The sequence below is a fragment of the Camelina sativa genome, chromosome 20 (assembly GCF_000633955.1).
Source record: "Camelina sativa cultivar DH55 chromosome 20, Cs, whole genome shotgun sequence".
In the NCBI taxonomy this organism is placed as follows: Eukaryota; Viridiplantae; Streptophyta; class Magnoliopsida; order Brassicales; family Brassicaceae; genus Camelina; species Camelina sativa.
The window spans coordinates 7,967,819-7,977,772 of NC_025704.1; the positions used below are offsets into that span (position 1 = coordinate 7,967,819).

Here is a 9,954-nt window from a genome sequence, read left to right on the forward strand (position 1 = left end):
CTTCAAGGCTTTGGTCTCTTTGGTGGTGTATCCGAGTTTCCAGGCTCCGATTTCCGCTTTATTCCCAAGAAATGCTCCACCTGAAACGTTTCATCGCAAACGATCAATACTAATCCTGAATAAGGCTTAAGCTGTTAAAGAGGAATGTATTTTTTTAAAATCTTAAATCATGTAACCTTTTTGTCACCAAGCATTGGTGTTAAGCTTTCTGGAACATCCTTCTCAACAGTCGCAAACCCGCTCTGAGGATCACTAGTTTGTCTGAAAAATGTAACAAACAAGTGTTAGTTAAAGGAGCGTCACTTCTAAGTGATGCATAAAACTAAAACTGAATGATGAATCATCTATATACCCTGGTCTGACATGGCCACTGAGGACAAGGTAAGGAGTTTTCAGTTGAGCTTGAGCCTCTCTCATTCTTTGAACAGATTGCGATGGTGTGTCTGAGTTTTTCATTTGCTTTAACTTGAGCTCTTCCTGGTACTGTTTCATCCGTTTCTCTTCCTTCATTTTTCCAGGTCCCTTCCCGTGGAATTTGTGAGAGAGTAATCGGAAGGCTTCTTTTGGGGTTAACTGTTAAACAACATAGATTTGAAGATCGATTATTTTACATATACACATAAGAACGAGTTTAATAAGAGTGAGAAGCAAAGCTTTAGAATACTTACAGTTCTACCAAACTCGTCAGTTCTCTCAATCCTGATGTCCTTGAATCTATCTTTAGATTCTTTGGTACCTTCATCATCCACAATACCCACGAGCTTGCTCTTTTTTTTGTCCATATTTCTACCACCCCAATCAACCTTCTCCTTTAGGGTTCCTCGGTCTTTAAGAAGCTTCAATGCACCAGATAATCCTTTTCCAACCGCAACCTCATGTATAGTTTCATCAGGAGTTACCTCTTTGGTATCTGATGAATCATCTGCTGCAACCATATCAGTATCTTTTACTTCTGTCCAACCATCGGGATGCTCTTCTTTTACTTCAACGGGTGCTACATCTTCTTCCATAAACACATCTTCGCTTTCAGGCTTCCGCGCAACTGAAAGACCACACCATTAGATCAAAAACTCCATACCACTTCTAAAGACTAAGCAAAGTTTTGTCTAAAGAAAATAAATAATCAGCTGGTTGGAGAACTGATTAAAGTAACCAGAAACTATTTGCAGACAAGTCAAAACCCCATGCATTGAATTAGTATATGCATGTGTGTGAGAGAGAGTGTCCATGTATGACACCAAATAAATATTTCAATAACGTAGTACTTTAGCAGATCAATATAATAGAGGCAAAACATAAATAACAGTGTAAATGTGTCAGAAGATGATTTATACTTTACCTTCATTGCGCTGGAGACCCCAAACAAAGTCTCCCATCTCTGTGAAAACCACTGTATTTTCTTGTGTTTCATCCCCGGTGGTGCTATTGTCCTCTGCTGTTTGATTGGTGCTGGAGGCCACAAGATGTGCAACTGCCTGAGGACCAGATCCAGCTTCCTCTTTCTTAATGAGAGCTAACCTCCTAGCTTTCTCTAAGGATTTATAAAGATCTTCAGCATCATCGGCCAACACCATACTCTCATCTTCATCTCTTTTAATAGGCTGAACTTGTTCCCTTCTGAGTAGTCTGGATGCCTCATCAGCTTTAGCAATGGCTGTCTGATAGGCATTGCTCCGTTTTTCATACTCGTTCCTTTCTTTCTCTTCTTTCATGGCCTGCCTTTTGCCATCTTTACGAGAACCAAGATCTTCAGCTCCTAATCCCGATGCAACAGCTTCTGCTTCAAGCAAGTTTAAGTCCAATTTATCCTTTTTCCGCAATTGTTTCTTTTTCTTGGGTTTTTTGAACTTTAGCATTTCTTCATGTGAGAAGTAATCTGATGTGACCTTTGCTGACGAGTTAAGGTCTTCAAAAGTATTTGTTGTCTGACCCTGAATTCTCTTACGTAGCTGATAGGTAGAACATGAAAGACAATTAATACCACTAGTGTATACTTACTACGGTCCATTTCATATCAAAAAAGTTAGAAAGAATAGTACCTCCTCAAGCTTTTTCTCAGCTTCACCGGTGAAGCGACCCTGTGCATCCAATAAAATCCCCTAAGACAAAAACAGTAACATCGATTATTCCAATGGAGTGCCTATAATTCTGGTATTTGAGTAATCCGCTAGAGAGAGTAACTTACCTCATCAGTAGCGGGCTCATCGTACTGCGGAAGCATCTTCTTTACTACCGTGGGATCATCATTAAACCTAAAAATCAATATCATGCGTTTAAGTCTTAAGCAACACAGATATGCTTATCTAAATGCTATTGAAACACAGATATTTAACTTACTTATCATCATATATTCCCTTTTTCTTCTTGGCTGCTTCATAAGCTTCATTTCGACGCTTCTGTTCTCCAATTTCCACATTTTCTAGCATGTCAATCTCTGCCAGAATAGTTGCAAATCTAGTTTATGACACACCCTCACATTAACCATGCTGATAACATAAATGAAAGAGAGCATAAAAAGATACTAACCATCGTTAACGTCTCCATCAGCAAGGACACTTTGGTCTTTTAGTGTCAAGATAACTGCTCCACCTTCCACCACTTTCTCCAAACCATGTAGAACTCTAACACCTGATAGATGCCCTGTTAACGAGAATGTGTCAAGATAACATTATCAACCAGAACACATCACATGAAGAAACTTGATTTAGAAAGGAAGAAAGAAAAAGGAATCCTATGGCATGATAGAATACATGTATCATTATACTTATTTGAGTTTACATGATTAGTTCCTTTGACGATTTAAAGTTAATGGTGAAAGAAGTGGAAAGGAAAACATACCGCCATCCTCGCTATCTTCATTTCCACCTTGATTAAGGTTGTCCTGAACAAATATAAGATAGGATTAGATTAATAAACGTTAAATTTAAGGAAGTTATGGAGAAATAAAAGGATATGTACAAGGAATGGAAAAAACACCTGCTCCTCAAATATTCTCGAGAGTTGTTGTGCCCTTTGCTTCTCAGCATTTCTTTTTTCCTCAATCTTACGGCTCCTTGCAACCCATGATAGAGCATCAGAAGCATCCTCCGCTTTCTTCTTTCTTTCCTCTCTCATCCTAAGGAAGAAAACAAAAAAACTTTTTAATTCTTATACTAACTGTACATCTAGATGTCATATAACATACGAGAAATAAGCAGAGCCTTGAACCTTTTCAGTAATGATACAGAACTGTATAACAAGACAAAGATTATCATAAGATACACAAAAACAATAATCAGTGAGTAAACCAGACTAATTAGTAGCCAGCAAACTAAGCAGCAGCACTTCTGGAATAGAATCAAAATCAGAAGGTGATGTTCTTACCAGTTATACTAGGTGTTCTAGTTAATTATAAAACACGGGCACAGCATCAAACAAACAAAAAGAGCACAAGAAAGAGAGGATACCCAGAAAATCACTCTACCAAAAATAATGGAAAGGCAAAATTTTAAATACTTGAAATAAAATTTCAAAGATTGAATAGTTAACAACACAAAGCAAGAATCACTTACTTCAAAATGCGATTCTGAAGTTCCAACGAAGAAGCTTCTTTGCCACTTGATGTAACATCAACATTATCTTCACCTTCATTTAGACCTCTGTTGTCATAATGTTCATGTCTTTCAGCAGCTTTTTGAGTCTCATCATCATCTTCATGACCTTTCTTACTCGATCTCTCCTTCATTCTAGACCTATCCTTGTCTTTTTCTTTCTCAGTATCCCTCTCATTTTCTCTATCTTTATGTTTATCTCTTTCTTTATCCTTCTCCTTTTCTTTTACGCGATCTCTTTCCCGATCTCTGGTTTTTTCTTTCTCCCTCTCTTTATCTCTACCTCTAGAGATCTCCTTCTCAGTGTCTCCTTCTCTATCTCTTTTTCGGTCCCTCTCTTTCTCCTTATCCCTGCGGTGGTCCTTTTCTTTATCCTTGCTCCTATGTTCCTTTGCTTTCCTCCTTCCATCTCTGTGTTCTCTAACAGGAGAAACCTCGTTGTCAGCTCTCTCTTCCCTGCTTTCATGCCTCGATTTGGACTTTTCAACTTCCATCTTCAAACGCCTACATGAATACCAAGAACTTCAATCAAAACCAAATCACCAAATGGATCAACTCATAAACAACAATTAACAGTGGTAAACAAGAATGAGTAAAACCAGCTACATGTGAAGATGAGTAACAAAACTACTACTCTTGCAAATTGATAAGCAGATACAACAACCAGCTACATGTGACGGAGTAAGTACTTGTACAACAAACGTATCCTAACATCCCAAACAACACAATTAACGAGTAAAACCCTAACCTAAGAAGAATTTAATTAATATTGGGGAAAAAGGTAGAATCAAATACTGGTTCCGGTTATAGCACCAAGTATTAGTCCGGTGAATAAACGGAAAAGGGAGCACGGTCAAGCAATATGATTTTCATCGGATACAGAACGAAAACTTCCGAAAAGAAAAGTACAATAAAATCCGATTCGAGTTACCTCGGGGTCAAGCCTTCAGTAGAAAGTACTGATATATTCGGATCGACGGACAAAGAAGGTTGAATAAACTCAGAATTGCTTGAGAAATTTCCGAGGGTTTACAGAAAAATTGCGAGAGTACACCGAACGAATAGAGCAGAATAAGAAGAATAAAGCCCAAGTAACTGCGAAGAAAGTGAGAAGATAATGCTACAAGCCAGAGAAATGGCGGTTAAAATCTTACAGCGGACGATCGGCAAGCTCGCCGTGAAAAGAGACGGAGAGACTCTCTGGTGGCGACGAGAGGAGAACGATTGTGCAAAAATAATGAGAAAAAGAGAAGATATACGTGTAATATTCCGGTTTAAATCTTAGTCGGTATAATTCTGAACCGGTTTAATGTACATATTACCAAAAAAAATTCTCGTGACCGCATCGGTTTATGACGACTCAAAAGTTCAGCTGTAAGTGTGATTTGTGTATCTTTGGCAATGAAAGGTTTCTTTAGCAATCAAGAGAAGACAGAGTAGCTAAGTTTAAAACTGTGTATATAGATAACAAGACCAAAACCGGACTAGATTATAATTTATAAGGTTGCTTCGAGTAGGATGAAATCTCACTTTTGGGAGACGAGAAGAGATCAAACAGTACTTTTATCCGTCATCTTTGGTGTCCAAAATGAACGAGGGATCTTCCTTCCACACAACATCATCATAAGAAAACGCTTTGGCAAAGCAAGTAATCAACTGCTTATGAATCACTTCTTCCTTCGGAAGCAGAGCATCCGTCTCTCTTCTCAAAGATGTAACTTCCTTATCAGCAATCCCACAAGGCACAATGTGTTCAAAGTAGTTCAAATCAGGATCAATGTTAAAGGCCAAACCATGACAAGTGATTCCACAAGATATCCTAACCCCAATAGCACCAATCTTTCTATCCCCGACCCAAACCCCAGTCTCACATTTGTTTCCTGCACGAGCTCTCACGCCATACATTGAAGCAAATTCGATCATTGACCGCTCCAATGTCTCCACATAGTTTCTAGCACCAAAACCGATGCTGCGTAAAGAAATGATGGGATATAAGATGGCTTGATGAGGGCCATGGAATGTGATGTCTCCTCCTCTTTGAGTATAATGAAGCTCAGCTCCAATTTTTGTAAGTTGAGATTGAGGGATCAGTAGATTGTGATCGGTTCTGCGTTTTCCGAGTGTGTAAGTTGGTGGATGCTCAAGGGAGAGGAGGGTATCTGGAATTTGATGGGATTTTCTCTCGGAAACTAACTTATCTTGAATTTTAAGGGATTTCAAATAGTTGACAGTGCCTAGCCTCCAAACCTCCAAGGTTCTAGGGGATCTCATTCCCTCCCTGCACAGTATCACAGAATCAATGATTAAAATCACTTCAGCTCTAACACACAAAGGTTTAAATAGGAAGATTACTAGAGCTAAACACACAAAAATTCTTCTTCTTTTTTCCCTAACACAAACTTAATATTACTGATGGGATCAGCAAAATAAAAAAGTTCCAAAAAGAATCAAAGATAGAGTTAAGAATCAAATCCGAGGAGCTAGGATAGAAAACACAAAAGACAGAAACATGAATCGTTTTAGACTTTTCAACTTCGAGTTACCTCGAGATCAAGAGGAAGGTACTGAGATATTCGGATCGACGGACAAAGAAGGTTGAAAACACTCAAGCTCGCCGTGGAAAGAGACGGAGAAACTCAAAATAATAGAAAATGAGAAGATAAATCTTAGTCGGTATAATCCTACCCGGTTTAATTGGTTTAATGTATATATGAACATCGGTTTATGAAGACTCAAAAGTCAAAACCGGTTGTAAGTGTGACTGTGTATCATTGTCATTGCAATGAGGTAAACCAGAAATTTATAAAACCGATTCTTGGCAATGAAAAGGTTACTTTAGCATTCTAAGAGAAGACAGAGTAGCTAAGATTAGGAGGAGCTAATCGATGGACATGGCTTCAGCGCCACCAGCAGTTGTTTCCTCGGACATGTTCCTCTGCATTTCTTCCACCATACTCTTCTGTTCTTCCTCCATTGTCTCCTGCAACTCATCCACCTTTTACATACAAAATTTTCACAAAAACCAAAAACAAAATAAAGGATTTAGAATTTAGCTATAAAAAAACGAGAAAGAAAGGCAAAATTTTGTTTAGAAGAATCTTAACTATAAGACACAATGAGAAACATATAACATCTAACATACCACATGCAACAACAATGCAAACTGCTTCTTCCTTAGCTCAAGAAGTCTCCAGCTTGCTGTATTCTCAGCCTCGAGTTCAGCAATCTCCTTCTTCAATTCATGTATAGCCTTCTCTGTCTCTGACCTCGGTGGCTGCGCAGAGATAAGTTTCCTAATAGCTTCACACTCCTCTTTATGCTGTCTCTCTATTTTACTCTCTTCAAGCTGTTTCTTAAGAACTTCAATATCAGCTTGTGCCTGCATAATCTGCCTACTCGTCTCGTCTCTAACCTCGTTGAAGTTCTCTTTCTCCCTAAGATTAGCAGCAACAACCGCTTGGCTCTTAAGAAGAGGAATCTCAAAAGCAGAAAGCTCCTGTAAGAAAGCTTTTGCTAGCCTATCGCACTCACTGTAGTTATCTTCTTCTTCTTCTTTGTCTAATTCGATAACGAAAGAAGTGAATTTTTTCTGAAGCTTCTTCAATGGAGGTTCGCCTCTGGTGGTAGTGGTGCGTGTGAGAAGCCTATTTCTTATAATTTTGTCATCTTCTAATGGATCAAATGCGTAATTAGCTGCTGCTATAGTCTCTGACCTACCAGAAACAATCCTCCTAGCTCTCACAGACATCTTAACTACTAGATTCTTTTTCTTTTTTAAATTTTCAACTCAAAATCTGCAGAACAAACACAATCCATTAAGCTAAGCAAAAGCATAATCAGAATCATACAAATGTAAGCTAGTGAGAAACACTAAGGTCCAATACTCGATTCACCTGGGGGAGTTCACTAAAACATTCGATATTTACCCAATAAATAAACTGCAAAAAAGAGAATATCTCACTTACTTGAACCGGAACCCAAGATCGAGGCGCCTCTGCTACGATCAAAATTCCAAAACCAGATTAAAAAATAATTCTCTGATTCTAATCGGAACCCTAATTTGTATCTTTCCGTTCCTTGCCCTTTCCCTCGTTCTTCAGTTCAGTTTGCTCGTTTTTATTTTATTTTGCCTTCTCTACTGAATAAATTGCATATAAGGTCCTGAACTTTTTATTTTATTGTATACTTAACCCTTTTCTTTTTATAATTTACAATATAAACCAGCAAATTTTGGACTTTAGATTCCAAAATGGTTTATTCTTGATTATGGGTTTTGGTTCGGTTTAGATCGATTTCGATTTTTTTTGATATAGAATTATTACCGATCTGTATATTAAAACTCAACTCGATTTTAGAATAGTAAACTTCCGGTTCAGATCATGTGGATTGGATAGACCCAATTAGAGCCAAAACGAAGGTGTTCATGATCGGAATTAAAGACTAATCCAGTTACACAATAAGAAATTTGGGGAGCTTGTGTAAATCTGAGTAATATATGAGTACAAAGCTATTTTTCAACAAGCTAAAAATAATTTATCTAGTTACAGTTGTATGAAGCCCTTCTAAGTGTCTTCAACTATCACAATATATACATTTTTATTGATTACATAATTATTTCTACACAGCACACACACAGACATTAGGATCACAACCAGAGCTTAATGGATGGATGACATAGAAAATTAATGATTTTAACAAAGTCTATGAATTGGGAGACGGACACTAAACATAATCATCGTACCCGGATGATACTCTTTCGGAAGCAAGGTTTCGTTTGGTCTGAGTGGGCAAGAGACACCGCATGTTGTCTTTGGATTTAAGCCATTTCGAGCCTTTCTCTTCATGGTTTATCGTCAGCTTTGATGCAACTGATTTGATTCCACTCCTCATGTAATTCAGAACCAACACCGCAAGATCTCTGCAATGCAGCCATGATTCAACGATAACCCCATCTATGAAGAAACAACCGCATAGAGCAAAAAAAAGAATTTAGAATGCAAAATATACTTGTGATTTTGTACATACAAGGGTGAGCAAGGAGAGCGAGAACCGTTGATAAAGTAGACGAAGAGGTAAGAATCGAAATGCTGGCCGTTGATCAAGTAGAATCCGTGTAACCTCCTTACACATCTGAAAGACATTCTTTTGTAAAGTCGAATTGCAGGATTGTTGTGTGCAATCACATGAAGGTAAACACCACGACACACAGGGATACTAGAAGCGTATTTAACAACCTCATTAATAAGCAACTTAGCTGCACAATAAAAACTTTATAAGATCAACAAAACCAAGCAAGACAAGAGAAGAGACGAATCAAAGATGAGAATGTCATTGGTTTACTACATAATTAATAATACCTATTCCGCGTTTTCTGTATGTTTCTACAACTCCAAGTGTTAGGATGTACACCAATGTCTCCTCTCCCTTCGTCGAGTCATATCTTATTAGCTCTGATATCTGTGCAAGACATAGGAAACTCTCAACACATCATAAACCAAAAAAAAAAAAAGTCCTTGACTCGTTAGTACAAAGCAAGTTTTAATCATAATAAACAAGTTACAAAACTGGATTCGGTTGATGTTTAGGACATTATGAAATCAATGGTTCGACAACATTCAAAATCTAAACTTTACAACAACTCGCGTTACTTGCTGACCAAAATTACTAGGAAATATCAGTATAAAACCGAAAGGCGAAGAACTAAGACTAAGAGAAGAAGAAAAACTTTAAATCTGCTAAATTTACAATGATGATCTACAAGAAATTTGTAAGAAATCCATCTCGTGTCACACATTCACAAATCTACACTATACAAGACCTTGCAGCTTCTTTACAAAACCCTCTAACCAAGCTTCGATCATAACTACTTAAAACGTTACAGATTGAAGTTCTTTTCTCCAATTGTAAAAAAACCCATATCACTATATCAGACCATTCAAAATCTACACTTGTTTGCAGAAGCTAAAAAATAAAGCAAAAAAAAAAAAACGAAAAAGGAAGACAATTTTGGGGAAAACTCACTTCACTTTCTTTGGCAAGCACGATTTTGGCAGTTACAAAGCCGATAAGTTCCTCAGAATGACCATCAGGGCGGCTCCGATCAACAGCAGCCCAAGAGACGATATCACCTCCGTTGACAACATTCTGAAAAAACTCAGATTCATACCTGAAACAAAATCAAATGCTTTTTGATAAGACTTCCAAAAAGGGAAAGTCAAATCTAAAACAGAATAAGATCTTCCGAACAAAGGCATTTTTTTTTTATGTAATTTACCTGATTGGGAATATATCTCGATGGATTTGCTCCAAACGTTCTAAATCACAAGGGTTTATTGGCCTGAAGCATATACTTGGACGACGAGCG

The 9,954-nt window shown here is 37.7% G+C and overlaps 4 protein-coding genes across 6 annotated transcripts in view; all 4 read right to left on the reverse strand.

The window, feature by feature from the left end:
* LOC104769966 (SART-1 family protein DOT2-like) lies at positions 3-4,818 on the reverse strand. 2 transcript variants are annotated; one of them, XM_010494302.1, is made up of 13 exons: positions 4,522-4,818; positions 3,552-4,094; positions 2,977-3,115; positions 2,839-2,881; positions 2,527-2,640; positions 2,338-2,434; positions 2,186-2,252; positions 2,040-2,099; positions 1,340-1,949; positions 669-1,042; positions 353-573; positions 177-261; positions 3-80 (listed from the first exon to the last, which is right to left on the reverse strand). In XM_010494302.1, the coding sequence occupies exons 2-13, from the start codon at positions 4,082-4,084 to the stop codon at positions 3-5; spliced, it is 2,421 nt and encodes an 806-aa protein (XP_010492604.1). In that variant the 5' UTR covers positions 4,085-4,094; positions 4,522-4,818. The 2 variants fall into 2 exon arrangements, with proteins under 2 accessions (XP_010492604.1, XP_019098019.1); XM_019242474.1 differs by having other exon boundaries at positions 4,745-4,806.
* LOC104769968 (octanoyltransferase-like) lies at positions 4,990-6,266 on the reverse strand. Its single transcript, XM_010494306.2, has 2 exons — positions 6,134-6,266; positions 4,990-5,868 (listed from the first exon to the last, which is right to left on the reverse strand). The coding sequence occupies exon 2, from the start codon at positions 5,859-5,861 to the stop codon at positions 5,154-5,156; it is 708 nt and encodes a 235-aa protein (XP_010492608.1). The 5' UTR covers positions 5,862-5,868; positions 6,134-6,266; the 3' UTR covers positions 4,990-5,153.
* On the reverse strand, positions 6,374-7,689 carry LOC104769967 (THO complex subunit 7A-like). Its single transcript, XM_010494303.2, has 3 exons — positions 7,556-7,689; positions 6,733-7,384; positions 6,374-6,585 (listed from the first exon to the last, which is right to left on the reverse strand). The coding sequence occupies exons 2-3, from the start codon at positions 7,336-7,338 to the stop codon at positions 6,469-6,471; spliced, it is 723 nt and encodes a 240-aa protein (XP_010492605.1). The 5' UTR covers positions 7,339-7,384; positions 7,556-7,689; the 3' UTR covers positions 6,374-6,468.
* The window catches only part of LOC104769969 (histone acetyltransferase MCC1-like), a 6,486-nt gene continuing 4,616 nt past the window's right edge, over positions 8,085-9,954 (reverse strand). Inside the window, exons 2-6 of one of the 2 annotated variants that reach the window (XM_010494307.2) lie at positions 9,865-9,927; positions 9,612-9,756; positions 8,948-9,047; positions 8,641-8,844; positions 8,085-8,542 (exon numbers count right to left, since the gene is read on the reverse strand). In XM_010494307.2, the coding sequence (XP_010492609.1) occupies positions 8,313-8,542; positions 8,641-8,844; positions 8,948-9,047; positions 9,612-9,756; positions 9,865-9,927 (742 nt within the window). In that variant the 3' untranslated portion in view covers positions 8,085-8,312. Of the gene's footprint in view, positions 8,543-8,615; positions 8,845-8,947; positions 9,048-9,611; positions 9,757-9,864; positions 9,928-9,954 lie in introns of both variants that reach the window. The other variant, XM_010494308.2, reaches the window with a different exon arrangement.

What these genes read in the sequence shown, in the direction of transcription:
- LOC104769966 (XM_010494302.1), bottom strand. Translation starts at nt 4,084, where the DNA reads ATGGAAGTTGAAAAGTCCAAATCGAGGCATGAAAGCAGGGAAGAGAGA. An exon ending in AAGGGAATATATGATGATAA is followed by an intron (nt 2,253 to 2,337) that starts GTAAGTTAAATA and finishes ATTGATTTTTAG; the next exon opens with GTTTAATGATGATCCCACGG. An exon ending in CTGAGAAAAAGCTTGAGGAG is followed by an intron (nt 1,950 to 2,039) that starts GTACTATTCTTT and finishes TCTACCTATCAG; the next exon opens with CTACGTAAGAGAATTCAGGG.
- LOC104769968 (XM_010494306.2), bottom strand. Translation starts at nt 5,861, where the DNA reads ATGAGATCCCCTAGAACCTTGGAGGTTTGGAGGCTAGGCACTGTCAAC.
- LOC104769967 (XM_010494303.2), bottom strand. Translation starts at nt 7,338, where the DNA reads ATGTCTGTGAGAGCTAGGAGGATTGTTTCTGGTAGGTCAGAGACTATA. An exon ending in TTGCATTGTTGTTGCATGTG is followed by an intron (nt 6,586 to 6,732) that starts GTATGTTAGATG and finishes TGTATGTAAAAG; the next exon opens with GTGGATGAGTTGCAGGAGAC.